This window comes from Homarus americanus, unplaced genomic scaffold, assembly GCF_018991925.1.
Source record: "Homarus americanus isolate GMGI-L3 unplaced genomic scaffold, GMGI_Hamer_2.0 scaffold6317, whole genome shotgun sequence".
Classification (NCBI taxonomy): domain Eukaryota; kingdom Metazoa; phylum Arthropoda; class Malacostraca; order Decapoda; family Nephropidae; genus Homarus; species Homarus americanus.
Window position 1 is genome coordinate 17,803,223 of NW_024730668.1, and position 22,296 is coordinate 17,825,518.

The following is a 22,296-nucleotide window of genomic DNA, read 5'->3' on the forward strand; positions in this document are numbered from 1 at the left end:
ATCATCCAGCTATGATACAATGATATGAGCTATTAAGGATGTCACCTTCGTTAGTGAGTTCTGAGGTGACTAGAGGGGCCAATACAGGACCGGGAGGCCCGTCTACAGATGTTGCTTGTCAGCCGCGGTAGCTAGTCGGGCTAACTCGCAGGTATTGACACCTTCTCGTGTGGTGCCCCTCCAAGCATTACGGTGTGGAGTAATCGTCTCCCAGGTGAGGGGGTCAATTTCCCACTTTTCTGGTTTGTCTTAAGACTATCCTTATACCTTTTCAGTTGCCAACCAGCGTTACATTCACTATTCATTAGGTGACTAAAGTAGCTGCTTTGGCAGTCTACTGTCGTGAATACGGGTAACATGGCCAGTCCAGCGTAGTTGTTCATGGATAATGGTAGCCTCGATGCTCCTACAGCTGGTGTCAGCGAGAATACTGGCATTTGTTCTCTTGGCTTTTCAGCGAACTCAGAGGATGGAACTTAGACTACGTTGGTGAAAGTTTTCAAGTGCCTTGAGGTGCCTATGTCTCGCTGCCATGTAGCAGGGTGGTGAGGGACACTGCTCGATATACATGCAGTTTTGTAGATAATTTCAGCTCCCCACAGCTGAAGACTCAGGTACAGAGTCTGCCAAAGGCTTGAGATGCACATCTGATCCAGTGTTGAATCTCTTCATTGATGTCTGCGGTGGTGGACAGGTGGAAGCTGAGATACAGAAAGTGGGTTACATTAGTGAGGGTAGTACCGTTAAGCTGAATGGATGGTGGAGGGGTGACTGAGCCAGGGGCAGGCCGAAAGAGAATCCGAGTCTTACGTACAATCACCTCAAGTCCGAAGCATGCATACGCATCTGTGTAGGTGTTCAGGATCTCCTGTGAGTAGCGTTCAGTGTGAACGACAAGGGTGAGGTCATCTGTATACTGAAGTTCAGTACTGGAAGCTGCCAACACCTTTGTTCCTGCCTGGAGTCATCTTATGTTGAAAAGACCCCTCATCTGTACTGGATGTCCACCCCACCGGCTAAATTGGCACTGCCATGGGTAAGGAAAGCAGCCAAGAAAATGAAAGAGAGATTTGGTGCCAGTATACGTCCTTGTTTTACCCCCGTTTGGATGAGGAAGAACTCAGACTGGGTGCCATTGTGCAGGACACTGCCGTTCATGCTATCATGAAGTTGCCTCACAATGGCGATGAATTTTGGTGGTCAGCCAAAACAGCTCAGGGGTCCGCCAGAGGGCTTCCTTGTTGATCGAGTCGAAGGCCTTGGTTAGGTTGATGAAAGCCATGTACAGGTCACAATGCTGTTCTCTTCACCTTCGCTGTTATCTGGAGGGCAGCAAAGATCATGTCAGTGGTGCCACGAGTTGGTCTAAAGCAACACTGAGATTCTGGGAGGAAGTTTTATGTCTAAGGAAGAAGTCTGTTGAGGAGGACTCTGGTGATAATCTTGCCAGCTATGGACAGCAGCGAGATCCCACGGGTAGTTGTCACAGTCTGACCAGTTTCCCTTGTTCTTATAATTGTTGACGATGGAGGCGTCTTTAAGAGCTTGGGAGATTTCCTCCTTTTCCCATATATTCTCCAGGAGTGAATGGAGACGGCTAGTAACCAGAGATCCTCTAGCCTTATACACCTCAGGTGGGATTCTGTCAAACCCTGAGGTTTTGTACATTTCATGTTTGATGGCAGTAGCTACTTCATCCAGGGATGGAGGTCAGCTGAGGTGGGTCAGCTCTGGATGCTAAAGGGCATGTTGGGTAGTCCACATCGGTGTTTCAGTTGAACAGCGAATGGTAGTGCTCTTTCCAGCGCTGAAGGGGGCTGTGCCACGAGTGATTGGGCTATAAAATGTTTTAGTGGAATTGAAAAATTCACGCATCTTGTGCTGATTTGCAAGTCTTTGCATTTTACATGCTTTATTTATAAACCAGTCGTTCTTTAGCATGCAAAGTTCACACTGGGCCATTGCAATCTTCTTAAGTAAGGTATCAGCTTTGGTCCTAGACTAGGGTTGTTCTGCCAGTCAGTTAAAGCAGCATGTTTATCATAGCTAAGTACATTAATTTCCGGGTGATTTTCATCCAACCAGTCCTGGTGTATTTTTTCGATCTAGCCGAGGGTCTCTCTGCAGGTTTTTGTCATGACAGTGTTGAGAATACTCCATTCAACATTGGGATTTGGGTTGTTTGTTGTCGGGTTGTTTATCAGCCCATGTTTGAGTTGCTCTCTGAAAGCATGTGCTACCGCTGGATCATCCAGATGCTTATTATTAAAACCTTTTCTGGAGGCTTGTTGCCTTCGCTGTTTTGAGGCGATGTGAAGTGAGAGCTTGGCTCTGATGAGCCGATGATCAGTGTCGCAGTGGTCTGAGCCATGCATGGCTCGGTTGATGACATCTCGGCGATCACTTTCTGTGACAATGATGTAGTCAATGAGATGCCAATGTTTGGATCGTGGGTGTTGCCACAAATCCTGGAACTTGTCGGCTTGTCTAAACAAGGTATTGGTGATAGTGAGGTTGTGATCAGCACACTTGCTGAGGAGGAGTAGGCCGTTGGGATTACCCTTGCCTAGTTCATTTTCCCTATAATTCCCTGCCAAATGTCAGCTCCTCTGCCAACTCTGGCATTGAAGTCACCTAAGAGCACAACCTTTCTGTCTATGCCATGGAACACAAGAAACATGACACTTTCGAAAAGCATATACATACTGTATTGTACAGTACTATAGTTCCTTCTATAAACTACTGTATTAATATAAAATTGTTGAATTTTACAATCTATTTATACAAGAGTTTTCATTATAAGAGAATCTAGAGGGTAATGCTTAGTGATACTGCATTATTTTTTCTACCAGTGTCTCTTGGTGGAAAGACCATCATGGCATATATGATGATGGACTCATCTGATCTTAAGATGACATTTAGGCAGTTGCCAGTGTGACGAGACATGAACTTATTCAATTATTTACGGACAAATTACAAGGAATTTTCACTAAAACTTGTTTCTTATATATACTAAATGCACATTACTGTACAGTACAGTATTTATATTCATTATTTTGAACCCTATACCTTCCCTCTGCTTCCCAACTCTGTCTACTGACATATGTTGTAAAGGTGTGCCCTGGGCAGAGTTGTAAAGTAACGAAATAAATATACAGTATTACCCCGCCTAACGCGGTTTCACTTAACGCGTTTTATCATATACGCGGTGCCTCGCCAGAGCTGAACTTTCACTTAACACGGATTTTTTCCACATATACGCGGTGAGTGTCCGGCTCGAGAAGCTATTTTTAGATTTGCCCCACCCCCCACCCTGCCTGACTGCCTGTTTTAGCTCATAAAATTCATAAAAATTGCCCGGTCAGAATATAATTTACATTGCTGGAATTCTTATAATTTGGTGATCATTTTGAATATAAACATCATATATTTTGCATTAGACATACAAATTTTAGATAAATTTTTTTCTCAGAGTAACTATGTTATCTTTTGTGCAAAATATATGACATTTATATTCAAAATATTCCTGGTCTTACAAGGAATCCAGCAATGTCAATTATATTATCCTAACTTTAGTTTGAGGTATTATTTATTACAAAAAAGTTAAGTACTCTGGTTTTCCCACACATCTCCTTGGGATGGTTGGTGGGGGGTGGGGGGTGGGGGGGAGGGAGGGACCGACCGACCATCTGTTACCCCGTGAAGAATTTTTTTTTTTTTTATTAACTGAAGATATTTGTTTTAGCTCATAAAATTCATACAAATTACCCGGTCTGAATATAATTTACATTGCTGGAATTCTTATAATTTGATGATCATTTTGAATATAAACATCATATATTTTGCATTAGACATACAAATTTTAGATAAAAATTTTTCTCAGAGTAACTATGTTATCTTTTGTGCAAAATATATGACATTTATATTCAAAATATTCCTGGTCTTACAAGGAATCCAGCAATGTCAATTATATTATCCTAACTTTAATCTGAGGTATTATTTAATACTAAATGTTAAAAACTCTTGAAGGGAGGATTGGTGGGGGGTGGGGGGGAGGGTTGGGACTGACCGCGCGGTTGGAAGAGGGGGGGAGGCAAGGTGGGGTACTTTGATTGACAGATAGTGTCCTGAAGATTATTTTTTTTTTTATTAACTGAAGATATTTGTTTTAGCTCATAAAATTCATACAAATTACCCGGTCAGAATATAATTTACATTGCTGGAATTCTTATAATTTGGTGATCATTTTGAATATAAACATCATATATTTTGCATTAAACATACAAATTTTAGATAAAATTTTTCTCTAGGTAACTATGTTATCTTTTGTGCAAAATATATGACATTTATATTCAAAATATTCCTGGTCTTACAAGGAATCCAGCAATGTCAATTGTATTATCCTAACTTTAGTTTGAGGTATTATTTATTAAAATTTAGTGGTTTTCCCCCCAAAATTTCTCAGAGAGGGAAGAGCCAGCAGTGTAGTGTGAGAAGAGGGGGGAGGGAGTCGAGTCCATTATTTGAATGGACATTAACTTGGCGACTGTATTTCTCTATTTCTCTAAGTATTAATTGTGTGCATGTACCATCATAAAATTAAGATGTTATTTTTACTACAACATAGTTATGTGTCTTCAAAAAGTGGAGTTTGGGGGTCGGGCCAGTTTCTATTGGAATTAATCCCATATGTTCTGTTGTTCACTTAACGCAATTGACCGCGTTAAGTGGGGTACAACTGTACTTGAATACTATACTCGAGTAACTTTTTTGGGTATCTACTCTTTAAAAAGTAAAATTTTTTTTAGTACTTTAACTAAAGTATGGTTTTATAATACTTTTAATCCAATACAATTGAAAAGAAAAAAAAATATTACTCGTTACATGCCCCAAACAAACAGTTTTAATGTGTGTGGCAAACTAGTAATATATTTTTTTAATTAGTTAATCAATTAATTATTAACTACTGTATAGTAAGAGTTGTGTGGGTGGAGTCGTGAAGGGTACGGTGTGGGGAGACACCACGCGGTCACCTACCTAGAGATCTCGTGAGGTGAAATCAGGTCAGGTGGCAGTGGCCATGACAGCGGACTTACACTTTGATCTTCTTGTGTCCATTAGCACCTTGACCACCCACCTCGTCCAGCCTAGCCTCTTATCCCCCCTTCCCCATCGAATCCCGTCTCTTGTCCCCCACCTTTCCTTCAGTGGCTTGGTCTTCCGGTTAGACGTCAGTTGCTCATTGCATATACCTGTACCAAAAATTAATTTCAAAGAGGCTAGGATTCTAAAATGCTTTACATAATCCCATCTTAGATATAAAGCCTGTATCTACACATTTGTGAGACTGAGTGCATTTAAAATTCTGCTTAAATAACCAAGTATCTCTGTTTCCCCACAGCACCTGCCAGATGTTACGTGGTGCGAAAAATTCAGCCACTCGTCAAATAAAATTGAAAAGTTACAACACCATAGTCTCCACCTGTCAACTAGAGGGACAATTCACGATGAGTATTTTTAGTCATTATGGAAGCAACAATCATCTACAAACTCAAATGAAGGAGCTTCATAGCTTTTTGGCATGCCTAGGGGATGGAATGGAGCTACTGAGGTCTTTCCCGACATTATGCGACTTATCTCTGATGCTTAACACCCCACTACCTGCATCTGCTGCTTGTGAGTGTCTGTTTAGTCATGCTGGGTTTATTATTTATTTAATTGATTGATTACACACCAGGGGGAGACAACCCTAGTCACAAGACCATGCAGTCAGACACTAATACACGAGTGCAGTACTCGTGTCTTGCAGGACACGCTATGATTTGTGATATGGAGACAATATTGATATGATTAAGGACAATGGGAGTTAGCACCCACCAAAGCATGGGTAGTGTACAAGAATTAAATATAAATTATTATTAATAAGTAGGTGGTGAGTGGTAGGAGGTCCCTCATAGTGGGACAGTCAAGGCAATACCGCACAGTAGTGTTGAAAGGTGTTAGCATTGGGGCAGTAACAGAGTTTACAGGAAAAGAAGTGTGGGTCATCCCCCCACCTCAGATACATGCCAGATAGGTCTGTATCCTAACCTAATGTGAGCAGAGACAACATTATATCTGCGGACCATAAGTCCTAGTTGACGATACTTGTGTGGATAAGGAAGAAAGCGATGGATTGCAGGGAGAAGAGCGGCTAAACATATTCTTTTTGGTAGGTCATGCTGGGTTTATATTTAGGCCTAAATGATCCTGATTGGAAAACTAAATTTTGAGAATCAGTTATTGATTAATCTTAATAGAAAGATTTGCAAATAAACATGTGTAATGCGGTGTCTCTTATTTTTATCTTTAGTTAACTATTTCTTTTGGATTTACTCTGGATTTATTTTAATATTTGAGACATAATTTTTTGTTACTTTTTACTTTCAGTACTTGAGTACTTTATGAATGAGATACTTTTTTACTTTTACTCGAGTACATTGACATTTGGATACTTCTACTTGAGTAACATTTTGCCAATGTAAGAATACTTTTACTTAAGTAACAAAGCCCAGTACTTTTTACAACTCTGGTTCTGGGGTTCCCACTACAGTATATTAGTATACACCTAGACCCCGACTTACGACGGGGTTAGGGACCCAAATCCAGGTCGTAAGTCCGACATGGTCGTAAGTCCGACATAAAAATTTTTTTTTTTTTTTTTTTAAATAAATAATCTACAATGAAATACAGTACAGTAAAAGTAATGAATAATGAGGAATGGATACAGTACAGTGAAAGTAATAAATAATAAGGAATGTTTACAGTGTGACTGAGCACTTACCTTTAATGTAGTCAGCTGAATGCACATGGGGCCCCCATAATTTTCTAATTATACATGGAGACTACATTAACTGGAAACGTTTCGGTATAGAAAATGCGTGTCATTTGAAGAAAAAAAATTTTTTTTTAATAAAAAATCTGCGGCGGTCGTAAGTCCCGACGGTCGTAAGTCGTAGCAGTCGTAAGTCGGGATCTGTCTGTATATATATATATATATATATATATATATATATATACAGTCAACCCTCACTTTACGCGGTCCCACATTCCGCGTTTCCACGCGCGTGCCTTGCCAGAACCTAACGTGCTCACATTACAACCATTACGCGGAGTGTGTCCGGCGCGACGCTATTTTTAGATTCGCCCCACCCGCCTGCCTGCCTGTGCTCCTCGCCTCTCCCTCCTCCTCCCTCCGCTTGGGCAAGCGGCGCGGTAAGGTTGCGCAGTGTGTGTCTTTGTTGCGTTATCACTGACGTCATATGACGTATCGGACTGTGATTGGCCATGCATCCCTACCCCCCTCTGCTGCTAGCTGTAATTGGCTTAAAGTATTATGACGTGTCCACCCGGGGGAGGGAGGGAGGGAGGAAAGACGACGCTTGACCTAGCCGCGGCAGTTTCATCCCTCAAGGCCACACCGTGTAAACGCGCATCCATTGTTCCGTAAAATGGCTTCCGCCGGACCACCACCCCCAGAGAGAAACCTTTCCTTACCTGGACCCAGCGGCACTAAGCCAAAGAAGACACGACGTTCCTTAAGCTACGAGGTGAAGTATACCATCATCCAAGAGTTGGAGAAAGGAACAAGGCAGGTTGATTTGGCGCGCCAGCATGGTGTGAATGAATCTACGATTCGAACAATAAAGAAGGATGCAGCCAAGATAAAGGAGCACATGAAGATCACAAAGTCTACAGGTGCTTCTATGATCAAGTATTTTCACAACCAGGTGCTTCTCAAGACAGAAAAATTACTTGTGAGGTACTTGGTGCGTCAAGCGCGACGGAACATGGCGGTCGACACGCGCTCTGTTAAGGACTACGCACGTGAACTGTACATCACAGTGGCACGAAAGATGGGAACTACAGAGCCCAAACCCTTTAATGCTTCCTCTGGGTGGTTACAGAGGTTTAAGATCCGGAACAAAATCACCAATATAAACATTGGTGGTGAAGAAGCGAGTGCTGACCGTGCTGCGGCTAGGGAATTTCCTCCGTTTTTACATGAGATTATGGAGGAAGGACAGTACAGTGACGACCAGGTGTTTAACATGGACGAATCTGGTCTTTTCTGGAAAAAGCTACCTTCCAAGTCCTTCGTTGTAAAGAATGTCAGCAGGATTCGGGGCCGGAAGATGCAGAAGGAACGCATCACTGTCCTGTTTACCACCAATGCCTCCGGTACCTATAAGCTCAAGTTATCGGTGATCCACTCAGCACGCAAGCCGCACGCCTACAAAACCATGGACATGACCAAGCTAAATGTCCACTGGCTGACCGCACATAAGGCGTGGATGTTCTCTACACTGTCCCTCTCCTGGTTTGATGACTTTTGTTCCCGATGTAAAGAAATTCTGTGAGCGACAGAATGTACCATTCAATATTTTGTTGCTGCTGGACAACGCACCAGGACACTCGCCCCTACTGTTAAATCGTCACCCCAACGTAAAAGTGGTCTTCCTTCCTCCCAACACTACGTCTATATTACAGCCCATGGACCAAGAGTTAATCTGTAATGTAAAAGCTGCATTCTCAACAAAAAAATTCAAGCTCCTGAACGACTACACCAACACCAGGGAAGAGTTGCGTAACCTGAGTGACACCACCACCGATAGCAAGAGCGAAGAAGATGAGGATCAACAGTTGGCACAGCAAAAAATACTGTTCAAACAATTCTGGAGAGTATTTAACATCAAGAAAGCTGTGGACTTCTTGGTGGAGTCATGTGATCAGCTGTCTATTGCTACAATTCATCACGCATGGAGACATGTGTTGCATGGAATACCAGGTGAGAGGAGGAGTCAATCTGTGACTGGTGAGGTTCAGAATGTTGCAGTAGCAGTGGACCTTGCCAGAGAAGCTGCGCAGACTGTTACAGTTCCAGGCTTCTCCGAGACCACCAACGACGACATCCTGGAGGTGATCAGAGATCCTGAAGTGACTGCCGACGAGATGTTGGAAGAAGATCACGTCAGTGAAGAGGAGGAAGAAGGTGCGTCATTCTCCGAAGAACACAGTTTAACTCATAGTGATATTAAGGGTGCCATGGAGTGTGCAGAGAAAATGAAGTCCTTCCTTTCCCGCGACAATGACGATGACCGCTATGAAGTCTTCCATACCCAGCTGGTGCAGGCTATGGAGCCGTACATCACGGTGTATCACGACAACATAAACACCAGCCGTCAAAAAAGCATAACCGAGTTCTTCGCCCGCAACCCACCACAGCCAGCCCAAGCCAGTGATAGTGACAGTGAAGATGACTTTGAGGGATTTGTCAGGGAAGCCCTGACAACTGTAAGTGACAGTGATGGTGATTCACCTGAGGGCCAGTAATCTGCCCTCTGCCTTGGAACCAGCCTCCATCCCCGTATGCCGACCCATCTTTTCTACTACCGTAAGTGTTCCACCTAACTTTTAGTTTTTCTAACCTAACCTTTATTTTTCCGATGTTAACCTTTATTTTTCCTAACCTAACCTCTTCTATATTACTTGTTTTTTCATACCATCATAAAGTTAAGATAAAATTTTTACTACAACATAGTTGTGTGTCGTCAAAAAGTGGAGTTTGGGGGTCGGCCCGGACTCCATTTCAATTAATCCCATATGTTATGTTATTCACTTTACGCATTTCTCACTTTACGAGGGACCCTGCGGGTTACATTAACCGCGTAAAGTGAGGGTTAACTGTATATATATTTCATGTAAATCCACAATGAAAACGTGGATAAGATAAATCTTGATAAAATCACACGGGAAAATGGAAACAACGGAGCACCTCAATATATACATACATATATATATATATATATACAGTCAACCCTCACTTTACGCGGTCCCACATTCCGCGTTTCCACGTTTACGCGGTGCCCTGCCAGAACCCAGGATGCTCACATTCCGCGGTGGGTGTACCCCTTTACACGGTGAAGTATAATTTTTTTTATTTAGCTCATAAAATTCATACAAATTATCCGGCCAGAATATAATTTACATTGCTGGAATTCTTACAATTTGATGATCATTTTGAATATAAACATCATAGATTTTGCATTAGACATACAAATTTTAGATATAATGTTTACTCTTGAGTAAATATGTTATCTTTTGTGCAAAATAAATGATATTTATATTCAAAATATTCCTGGTCTTACAAGGAATCCAGCAATGTCAATTATATTATCCTAACTTTAGTCTGATTTATTATTTATTACTAAAAAGGTAAACAGTCTGGTATTCCCACACATTTATCAAGTAGGAACGTTGGTGGGGGGTGGGTGGGAGGGAGGGAGGGACCGGCGACCGACCATCTGTTACCGTGTGAAGAATATATTTTTTTTATTAACTGAAGATTTTCATTTTAGCTCATAAAATTCATACAAATTACCCGGCCAGAATATAATTTACATTGCTGGAATTCTTACAATTTGATGATCATTTTGAATATAAACATCATATATTTTGCATTGGACATAAAATTTTTAGATATAATGTTTACTCTGAGTAAGTATGTTATCTTTTGTGCAAAATATATGACGTTTATATTCAAAATATTCCTGGTCTTACAAGGAATCCAGCAATGTCAATTATATTATCCTAACTTTAATCTGAGGTATTATTTAATACAAAATGTTAAAATTCATTTTTCTCACCCAACATCTCTTGAAGGGAGGATTGGTGGGGGGTGGGGGGGAGGGTTGGGACTGACCGCGCGGTTGGAGGAGGGGGGGGAGGCAAGGTGGGGTACTTTGATTGACAGATAGTGTCTGAAGAATATTTTTTTTTTTATTAACTGAAGATATTTGTTTTAGCTCATAAAATTCATACAAATTACCCGGCCAGAATATAATTTACATTGCTGGAATTCTTACAATTTGGTGATCATTTTGAATATAAACATCATATATTTTGCATTAGACATACAAATTTTAGATAAAATGTTTAATCTGAGTAAATATGTTATCTTTTGTGAAAAATATATGACATTTATATTCAAAATATTCCTGGTCTTACAAGGAATCCAGCAATGTCAATTATATTATCCTAACTTTAGTTTGAGGTATTATTTATTACTATACCTGGTTTTCCCCCCAAAATTTCTCAGAGGGAAGAGCCAGGTTCTTGTTCGTCGTTGCATTCTGGGATTCTTACACAACGCCACATATGTTGGTCTTTGCGATATTTACATTCAGTCTTGCTCTTAGTACACTTTACTGAGGTTGGAAGAACACCATGCGATCGAAAAAATGCTATAGTTTCTTCGTTATTTTCCAAAAACTCGCAATCAGCTCCATATACTTTAAGTGACACCCATCGCAGACTTCCATGGTCGGAAATGAACTTGAATTTCAAAATAGTGAACCCTCACTTTACGTGGTTAATTTAACCCACGGCGGCCCGCATAAAGTGAGAAACACATAAAGTGAACAACATAACATATGGGATTAATTGAAATAGAGACCGGGCCGACCCTCCAAACCCCACTTTTTCAGACACAATACCTATGTTGTAGTAAAAATAACTTCTTAATTTTATGATGGTATGCACACACAATTAATAATTAAGAGAAATATCAATAATATTAGGTTTTTTAACACTTACATTAGTAGAAAAGATGGCTGGACACACGGGGATGGGGGGTTGGTTCCGAGGCAGAGGGCAGATTATTGGCCCTCACCTGTATCACTTGTATCACTATCCACCACAGAGGCTTGCAGGGCCTCTTTGTCAAACCCTTCAAAGTCCATATAAGTCTATATCCTCACTATCATTATCACTGACTTGGGCCGGCTGTGGTGGGTGGCGGGTGAAGAACTCGGTAATGTTTTGATTACTGGGCAACCTTGTGCGCACCCTGCTCGCGCCGCTCTCCGAGTAAAAGGGTACACACACCGCGGAGAGTGAGCATTCCGGTTTCGGCAGGGTACCGCGTAAACGCGTAAAGTGGGACCGCGTAAAGTGAAGGTTGACTGTATGAGAAACCAAAAAGAATACTCGAATTTGATTGGGCCAAAAATACAGCGAATTAAACCCAAAAACATTTTAATTGGTTTCAAAATCAAAAAGGCTTTTGATTGGCTGCATGATGTGTACAGCAACGCATGCGCAGGATGATTTATGAAGGAGACGCAGGAGACACGCAGTGTTGGATGGGAGGCAAACGATAATGGCGGGATGTTAATGGAAGAAAATAGAAAATATTTTGGAAAAGCTATCTCCATTATTATAGATTTTCGCCGGTAATGTAATAGATGAAAATTATCTTATAATTAGACGTCTTATTGAAATATGATAATAGATTAATGGTAGGAATGAACGGTGTGTAAATAAAATAATACCATAAAAAATTATGGTAAGCCACCTCCTCGCCATTGCTGATGTATATCAACCTCAATAATAAGGTAAGTTGTTTCACATTAGTTAACACGATAATGCATCAAACCTAATAGAACCTGACCTAGGTTGGGTACGTTAGGTCAGGTTCTAGGCATTGTCGTTTCCATTTTTGCGTTTAATGTCATATTAGTGTGCAGATCAATTTTCAACCAATTCCTTCTGGTGGTCACCCTTTACCATTATTATCAGTTACTTGACAAACTTACCACTCACACCTGGGAAGATTAACACATCAGTTGTTGACAGTGGCGTGTATTGGGTAGTAATATACAGTACGTGTCCTAAGATGTGTCATCACCTCCTCCAACCCTCGAGTCACACGTCACTTTGTTTGCCTAACTACGAGCCTAATACTTCTTTTCAAACTTTTACACAACTTATCATTTTTAATTAAAAAATAATAATTATAATATGTAAAAAGTAATTCATTAATTATTTTGAATTTCTTAAATTGCAATATATAAATAAGTAGATGTGCATTTAGATTTTATCGGCTTATTATGCATATTTTTATCTGTTTGATAGTATGTATATGCAATTTTTAAGTGTTATAATTTGATATTTATATTTGTAATACATAATTTTATTGAAAAATCCAAAAAAATAAATGAAAATATCATATATAACATATTATATTTAGCTCTTTATCTCCTTATTAGATGCATTTTCATCTATTTTGGAAATATATATCAAATTTTCTGATATTTTTACAATCATTTTATTTTTTTAATGTATAAATTAAATGATAAACAGAGAGATATGGGGAGAGAAGCGCCAACACAGCAGGGCCACAGTGCCAGGCAGCACAGCAGTAAACACACCACCACCCCGGCGACCTACAGCTTCACCTCCTCAACACCTCCAAAATGTTGCAATTAGATTTCCTAGACGATTTAAGACGAATGAACATACGTCAGGTTGGTAGTGTACGGTTTTACGTGTCGTTAGTTAGGTATTGAAAGGTATATTAAGGGAGATATAGAGTGTAGTGTGTGTGTGTTTGTTCCAGCTGCCTCTTGCCTGTCACTCCAGAGCTGTTCACACGTTATCTAGTTAGATGAACTGATAGATAGATAGATGGTTTGATAGACAAATTGACATATAAACAGATAGATGGTTTGATAGGCAGATAAATGGACGGCTTGATATATAAATAGATAGATGATTTGATAGATAGCTGGGTGGTTTGTTAGATAGACATATAGCTGGATGGTTTGATTGATAGATAAATGGTTTAATAGGTAGATTGATATATAGACAGGTAGATAGCTAGATTTTAATTTATGGGGACTAGCCCACCTGGGCACAGGTCATCGACCCACAACGGGGCCTAGGGGGCGAAAAAATAAGAGGAAAAAGAAATTCAAAATAGAAGAGAAAAAGATTACCTTAATCTACACCACGAAGATGCTGGAAAATCAGCTTTTTGAAGTGAGACATTGTATGAGTATGGAAACACAGAAGAAGGCAGAGCATTCCACAGTTTGGCTGTGTGAGGAAAGAAGGATGTACTATAACGGGTTATTCTAGTGTGATCGACATCCACACAGAAACGGTGGGCACGGCGGGCAAGACGAGTGTTACGAGCCCACGGCCTTGCCGGTGGTACACAGGATGCCAAATACACTGAACATTGCCCGTAAAGTACCTTATAAACTTGAAGCAACTGCTCAGGAATGAAGTAGCTACGGCATCTGTACAGCATTCCGAGCTATCGGGAGGCAGCTTTAGCAATGTTGTGGATGTGTGGCTTCCATGACATATTATAGGAAATGGTGAAACCTAGCATATTTATTTTAGAGTTTGGCAGAATGATTGCTTCCTGAAATGTGATTGGTGGGAGATCATCTAATCTGGAAAGTGCAATTGGTAAATACTATGTTTTATTACAACGTATTGAATTAACCAAGTTTCTACCTCTCCATTCGGAGATGCTGCACAGATCTGCAATGATAGATGAAATGATATCAGCTCTAGAAACAGAACTAGTTTGAGAAATAGGAGGAAGGGAAAAATATGAAGAGTAGAATCAATAGCGTAAGAATGGATAGAATTAGTAGTACTGTAGTGTGAAATAAATCTTTGATAAAAAGAAGGAGAGAGTAGGTGAAAGAACAGAACCCTGTGGGACACCACTTTTGGTAGAGAAAGAGCGAGATATCGATCCCTTGACAACAACTGCCATGGATCGGATTTCAAGGAAGCTAGAAATTAGAGAACAAAGTGGGGGAGAGAAACCATAAGAGGGAAAGAAAGAAAAATAGTCATAATTGGTAGAGATATTTTGAGCCAGATGACATAAAGAGAAGATTCAAGATCCGTGAGTTGAGCTATAGGTGTACGTGTGTTGCAGTAGGCACATACACCTCCCTTAGAACGGAAAGAGGTATAAAGATTGTAGTTGGAGACTTGAAAAGGTTTGGGTGAACCTGCTTTGGTCAGTTCAAGTTCAGATAGTAGTAAGAAATTGGGGGAAGAAGTTAGATGATCTGATAGATAGATAGAACAGATAGTTTGGTAGATGGCTATTCAGAAATTTTTTTTTGTAAAAGTTTACAGTTGGTTCAGTGTTAGAAAAACATTAATATAGGTTTAGTCATGGTGCTAATCTTAAGCACATCTCATACATTATCTTTGGTAATGTATGAGAACTCTGCTACCGTCAGAAGGAGTTGTTCAACTTCTTTAATTTTTTCCGGTATTATTGCAGTTTCATTCATAAGATTGTTGGAGGGGAGGGGGGAGGGTGATAACTAAAAAACGACTCATTTCCCATGGAATGAAGGTCATATTCGAATGAATCACACCAAAAACCTTGGGAAAAATATAGATTTCTGGTAAAAAACCAATTGGTTGTGAAAATGCACTTTTACCTTTTTTCCACTGATGTTCTTATCATTATAGTAAGTACTGTACTGTATTTTAAACTAGGCAACATTTACTAGAACCAAAGAGACCTTCCTAACCTTACTTAACTTTCTAGCTGGGGGACATACTCCCAGCCATATTAAACATAAAGTATTTATTTTGATATCTGGTACCAATGAAATCAACTTTGTTGAAGTGTTGTGGTATACAGTTGGGGTCTTCATTTACGCGGTCCATTGAACCCTCGGAGTACCGCGTAAAACGAGAAACCCGTAAATGAAATAACAGAACATATGGGATTAATTGAAATAGAGACTGGGCCGACCTCCAAACTCCACTTTTTCAGACACAATACGTACCTTGCAGTCAAAATAACATCTTAATTTTATGATGGTATGCACATACAATTAATAATTAAGAGAAATATCAATAATATTAGGTTTTTAACACTTACTTTAGTCGAAAAGATGGCTGGGCACACGGGGATGAGGGGTTGGTTCCGAGGCAGAGGGCAGATTATTGGCCCTCACCTGTATCACCACAGAGGCTTGCAGGGCTGCTTTCTCAAAGTCCATATAAGTCCATATCCTCACTATCACTGACTTGGGCCGACTGTGGTGGGTGGCGGGTGAAGAACTCGGTAATGTTTTGATTACTTGACTGGGCGACCTTGTGCGCACCCTGCCAGCGCCGCTTCCTGTGTAAATGACCAAATTTGCCGCGTAAATCAAGCATTTCAATTCTGGCAAGGCACCGCGTAAATGACAAAAGGCGTAAACCAAAACCGCGTAAATCCAGACTCAACTGTATTCTAAAATTTTTTGTGGATGTGGACATGAGAATATGCTTGGACTGAGGAGCTCGGTTGTAAAAATTAAACGGAGCAGACAACAACATGTGATGATTCAGTAGATTTTTCCAAAGAGTATTTATGGTAAATTACAAAAAAAGCACATAGAGACATCATTTTAGTGACATATGATAAGCTTTTTGCTGTGTTTTTACCCTGCAATTTCCCTCTTCCTTCATCCCCTGCCCACCACAGGTGATTTATATATAATCGTAGATATAGAAAAAAATCAAAATAAAATACTTATTATTAAAAGGAAAAGTTTTTATACCCTTTAAAATACTTACTATAATGATAGAGAACATCTGTGGAAAAATCAACAAAATAGAACAACTTCTAGTGTTTGCGGTGTTCTCATAAATTAGCGTACCTTTTATTTAATGTGTGTAGAGGTGTAGGTTCGGTTAGGTTAGGTTAAGAGTAGTGGCCACAGTTATGAGAGTTTAGTGTTTTGTCTTGATAACTGATGCACAACTATGATTATTACGTATTCCACTAAAAGTTTTACGTTGCAAAACTAAAAATTCCTGATGCATACAATTATATATTTCTCTCTCACCTCTGCCTAACTTGATTATGCTGAAAGAGAGTTATCACACATTACCCATCAACTTCAGAACATTTTTCTATCATAAAAAGTCCAAAAGGTCTGGAGGAGCAACTATTTCCTTAATACCTGTATCTTAAAGACATCTTTTGTTTACAGTTTACATGTGGAGCATTATGTTTCATCCACAGGAACTACTTACCTAATACTGCTACATTTATGATTTAATGTCGGAGATAGACTGAACAGACCTAACTTACCTAACCTAACATAGGGTAGGAAGTAAGGTTGCTTCATTTTATCAGCCTGCTAATAATAATATAAGTTTTGGAAGGGTTTCTGTGGATAAAATAAAACGTCCCATATACAGTATTAAACATCGTACATATGGCAGCGTAATAAGTGGGTTTAGAATAGTGTTCATGACAGACAAATCTTAAAAATAATGCAGTACCTGTACAGTATACCCTGTATATTACACACATTGTTAGTTTGGTTCTTCATGAGTTACCACTAACATCCTTTACCTTCTTTAGAAAATGTCCTCAAGTAGCTGGTTAACTTGTGATACTATCTTCCACCATTACCTAAATAGTATTTAATAATCATTGTAATTTACGGCATATAAGATACACTTTTTTATCTGAGGAGTGGCTAAAAAAATGAGCCTGTGTTCTATATGTGAAGTTCCTGTCTCCCTTAGACTAATGAATCCCCCAGTTGCTGTCTCCAGTAGGCTAAGTTGTACCTAGCCTAATTCCAGAATTAAAAATATGTTATTGCTTACTTAACCCTTAAGCCCCGGGTTAGGGTGCTGCTGGTAGTACCCCCCCTCCCCCATGGGGTTAAATCGTGAAAAAAATCAACTTTTCCAGAAATAATAAAAAATTGGCGGGAAAATAGGTGGACGTTCTGGAACGACACCCGGGGCCTAAGGGTTAAACATATTATTATTACACTAGGCCCTTCAAATTTGCGGGGGTTAGGTTCTCAAAATGGCCGCGAATCGCCAAATCTGCAAATAACATTTGCTGACCTGGGGGGGGGGGATTACATTTTTACTTGTATACAAAGAAATGTATACTGTATTCCCTTTAGGTGTTTGCCCGTAGCACAATTATTTTTTTTTTACCTGTTTTATATACTGTATATGTGTGTGTGTCTGAGTAGACACACACATACTGTACTCTGTGCTTTATTAATAAAGCACGGAGTAGACTCACATTTTTAATAAATTTGTTTCTGGTGGTTCATGAGAGGATTTTCCCATTATTATTTATTTGTATGTGTTTTGTGTGTGTGTGTGTGTGTGTGTATACACACACACACACATTTTTACAATACACTACAGGTAAAGGAAATTGCTGTCTCTTGAACGAATGGCTCCCTGTCCCAGCCGCAAAAATGACGGCAACTTTAAAACTACCCACAAACATTCTTGGGTACTTCCAGGGTGTCATCCGCGAATAAATAGAGGACTGCGAATTACCCGGGCGTACTGTACTTTTAAATAATTAAAAAAGAATTATTGTAGATATAAAAGCTGGATTTATACTTACTGTTGATGATTACCGTCTGTAAGGCAGGCACCCAACTCTTCAGAGCTAAGCAGCAACCGTTTCTGAACTCTTACAAGCATTACTATCTATTAATGTCATACCTTCACCATTTATCTTTAAAGCTACAAATACTGATACAAATGAAAATTTACAGATACACTGCCCCTCGCTTTGTTGTAGTTTTACATTTTTTGTAGATGTGAGAGTACCCATTACAGTACTTTCTTCAGCAATACACATACTAAAAATTGAATGATTATAACACACACACACACAGTTCAAAGACATAGTACAGCTCAAAAGTAACTCACTAATACACTGTACAGTACATCTACCAATTTCACTTAACCTTGATATTGTGGATGCACTGGCGTGTCCATGAAATCATTTTCCAAAAATTTAACACCGCAGCCATTTGCAAGCACTGGCTGAGTTACACATGGCCTCCCTCATGCCTCACCATAGCAACCCGACCAAGCTGGGGACTTCCCTTAGCAACATTCCTCCTCCTGCTGGCACACGAAGCAATGTTTAATCGTTTTAAGTTGTTGACCTCATGATTATTATTATATTATACAGTAGAAGTCCAAAAATCCGGACTGCTTAGGGATTGGGTCGGTCTAGATTTTCCGGATTCTCAGGCAGCACTTGTACTTTTAAAATTCAAATTTAAGGAGGAAGAAAGAAGAGATGAGCAGGTACATTTTGATAGTTTATTCATTAGCAAATATAGCATGCTTCATTTATCAAAGTGAGCAGTTTTAAAGAAAAAGCTCTGAATTCTAGAATTTTATTCTTTGCCTTTTTTATATCATAAATTGTAGACTTTCCAATGTCGTATGTTTCCATTAGAACAGTATTGCTCACACCACGTTCTAGTTTCTTTAATTATTTCAAGTTTGTCACTCAATTTCAACGTGTTCTTCTTTCTCTTCACACAACAAAATTTATCTACTTTAGGAGCCATTATTATGGGCTTGTACAGTACTTACTCTGTAAATGGAAAGAGGAGGACTCAAAATTACATACGTTGTCACAGTTTGATTGCTCGTTTTAAAGTGGCGACCGCCTGGTCGCTTGTTGTTGCTGTGCAGCTGTGGCGCTCACGCATGCACGCATACACACAAAAGCCAGCTAAAAAAAATTAGTTTTCAAAAAGTCCGGATTCTCGGGTGGTCCGGATTTTTGGACTTTTACTGTAGTATTATTATTAATATTTTTGCACATTCTGTATGTAGGATTGTGTGTGCATGTAACTGAATAAAAGAAATATGAAGAATTTAAGTTTATCTTCCTGTACCTTGAAATTACGAGTTGAATAATAACCTTAACTCCCGCTAAATCTCACTGCCGTACAAAGAAATGTTTTATATTTATTTTATTTTTTTGACCTAGTGATGATGATTTTTTTGTTTTGCACATTCTGTAAGTATAGGATTGTGTGAGCAAATAACTGAATAAAAAGAATATATGAAGAAAGTTATGTTCACCTGATATTACGACACTGATCTTCTCGGCATTCCTGTTGATTGAATAAGAATAATAAATATTCTTTACTCATATGTGAAGGGTATGTAGAATGATGGTGGTATAGGATGTTGGTTGGTGATGAAAGAAAAAACAATTAAATTAATCCAAGTGAAGTTTCTGCTTGTGGTCAGACCGAGCACTTTGCTAGACTGAATTTTTCCGTGTTGGCCCGGCTCAACCCGCGATTGGGTAAATCATAGGCTTATGTTAAGCAATACCAGGTAGTAATGAAAAACGTGTTCGAGCGAATCCGCATGGAACAAATCCGTTTTGAGTGAAGGGGCAGTGTAATTTTCTTATCACATTTGCATTTTTTAATATCAGTGGCAGCATTGTTGCCAAGTTAAGACTCATTACTGTAGTCACCAGGCCTAGCTGTGAGGTGTTACGGCTATTTTTCAACTCATAATTTCGGGTAGATATACATAACTTTCTTAATTTTTGTACTCAGTTATGCGCACACAAAAGCCTGCATACATACAGTATTATGCAAAAAATTATCGTAAGGTCAAACACAGAGGGGGAATAAACATTTCTTTGAGAATGAGTTAGTTAGCTGGAGTGGAGTGCGGTGGGGGATGGGTGTTACCAGGGAGTTGGCAGAGGCAGTGTTGGATGTTTCCCGGCTGGGTTGTGTTGCTGTGGCTGAGCAGCCAGTATGTATGTAAATGGCATTTATGTTAAACTTTCATTTAACATTTTCTTACTGGGTTTACTGCATTTTTTCATATAGATTTTGCAGTATATACAAATGTTGTTTGAAGTAGTACAAAATTTGTTAAATAAGTTAAGAAAGGTAGGTGGTTTGGATTATGAATGCTGGAAAATAGGTACTGTACTGTACAGGGAGTTGTGAGTTTGCTTCAGCCTTTTGACTTAACGTGTAGGGTGTTACTTTACATCTGTCATAATATTTCTTACATTTTTCCCCTGGTTTTTCAGTATTTTATATTAGTTTTGTACAGTACAGAATTTGTAATATTGTAGTAACACAAGACTTGTCACTACAGCCATGTCCCCCTAGCCCTCTCCCTGCCACTCTAGGTCAAGCTGTCAGCTGTGCTATGGCTAATTTTCAACTCGTAATTTTGGGTAGCAATATACACTTAATTTTCATTGGGTTTTGTATCTAGTTAAATGCACACACAATCTTACATACAGACTGTGGTAAAAAAATCATAAGCACAAAAACATAAAAGTGAATAAACTTTATTCATGTGTTAAGAGTTTCATGCTGAGTGGAGGAGGGGCAGTGAGCTGTCTCCCATGTCTAGGGAAATGATTGACAAATTTCATTGTCCAGCAGTCAAATTGCAACACAGTACAGTGACCCCTCGGTTAACGAACTCAATCCGTTCCAGAAGGTCGTTCGCTAACCGAAAAGTTCGTTAACCGAAACCATTGTTTCAATGGGTTTTTGGGTAATTGGTTCCAGCTCACCGAAAATTTCCTAAATTCAACAAAAATGGTAGAAAAGTTCACTTACTTTGAGGTGTGTATGTAGAAGGCTCCTGGATGATGATGATGATGATGATGGGAATTACAATGGGGGTGGAGGAGAAGGAAGAAGAGAAGGCATTGGGGTGGAAGAGAAGTCACCTCATGGCACCATTTCACCCATAAAATTTTAGTTCTCTTGGTGTATTTCAAGATTATTTTCTTTAAATCAACACTGTACTGCATTATATATTGGCAATATGTAAAATATATTTCAAAATGACCAATAATTTGCTTGGAAACACACAAAAAAAGCATTTAGTTGAAGAGAGTCTCAAGCAAGATGTTACCTCCAGTGAAAACAGAGAGACTAAAGCCTGTTTGCTGTGTTAAGAGGCTGGATGCTGCACTTTAAACTAGTCACTTTACCTTCAATTATGTTCAATAATTGTTAAAATGACTAAAAAATTGAATATTAAACTTTTAAAATTATTGAATAGTATAAACTTCTTGATATTTACTAAAATAGTTAGGAATTTAAGCCCTAGAACCGATTAATGTATTGGCGGACTGACACTAAAGCTGGTTGCCCGGCCAGTGCAAGCGAAAACATGTTGAGGTCGGTTCGTAAGAAATTCGTTAACCGAATTGAAGATCCTTATGGAAGGCAGTTCGTTAACCGAAATTTCGTTAACCGAGGCGTTCGTTAAACGAGGGGTCACTGTATATTTTTTATTTATTGCTCCTATTTAATGGTACTGTATGTATTATTTTAAGAAAACTATGGCAACAGGTGAAAAATACAAAAACAAATTTTTCCTTAATATTCCCTGCTGATACGGGGGTGTCTTGTATGCCTGTGCGTCTTATGTGCCGTAAAATAGAGTAATACTGTAATTATATCAGTTGTACGATGTGTTCAAGCACCTGTACAACAGCACTAACAACCAACAGATTACTTGTTTTTCCTTTCCTTGATGACTAAACACCATAATACCGAAGGTGGATTTAGGTTAGGTTAAGTTAGGTTGGCATTTAGTCTGGGGAAATCTGTCAAACTTGACGACTTTGCCGCA

The 22,296-nt window shown here is 39.4% G+C and overlaps 2 protein-coding genes across 4 annotated transcripts in view; one reads left to right on the top strand and one right to left on the bottom strand.

The window, feature by feature from the left end:
• The window catches only part of LOC121867252 (nucleotide exchange factor SIL1-like), a 46,118-nt gene extending 33,366 nt beyond the window's left edge, over positions 1-12,752 (bottom strand). For 2 of the 3 annotated variants that reach the window (XM_042367114.1, XM_042367112.1), the window contains exon 1: positions 12,636-12,752. The gene's annotated coding sequence lies outside the window, so the exon portion shown is untranslated. Of the gene's footprint in view, positions 1-5,037; positions 5,130-12,635 lie in introns of those variants that run through there. The other variant, XM_042367113.1, reaches the window with a different exon arrangement.
• Positions 12,753-13,206: 454 nt separating this feature from the next.
• Positions 13,207-22,296, top strand: part of LOC121867256 (signal peptidase complex catalytic subunit SEC11A-like) — a 29,617-nt gene continuing 20,527 nt past the window's right edge. The window contains exon 1 of the mRNA XM_042367115.1: positions 13,207-13,346. Coding sequence (XP_042223049.1) covers positions 13,296-13,346 — 51 coding nt within the window. The 5' untranslated portion in view covers positions 13,207-13,295. The remainder of the gene's footprint in view (positions 13,347-22,296) is intronic.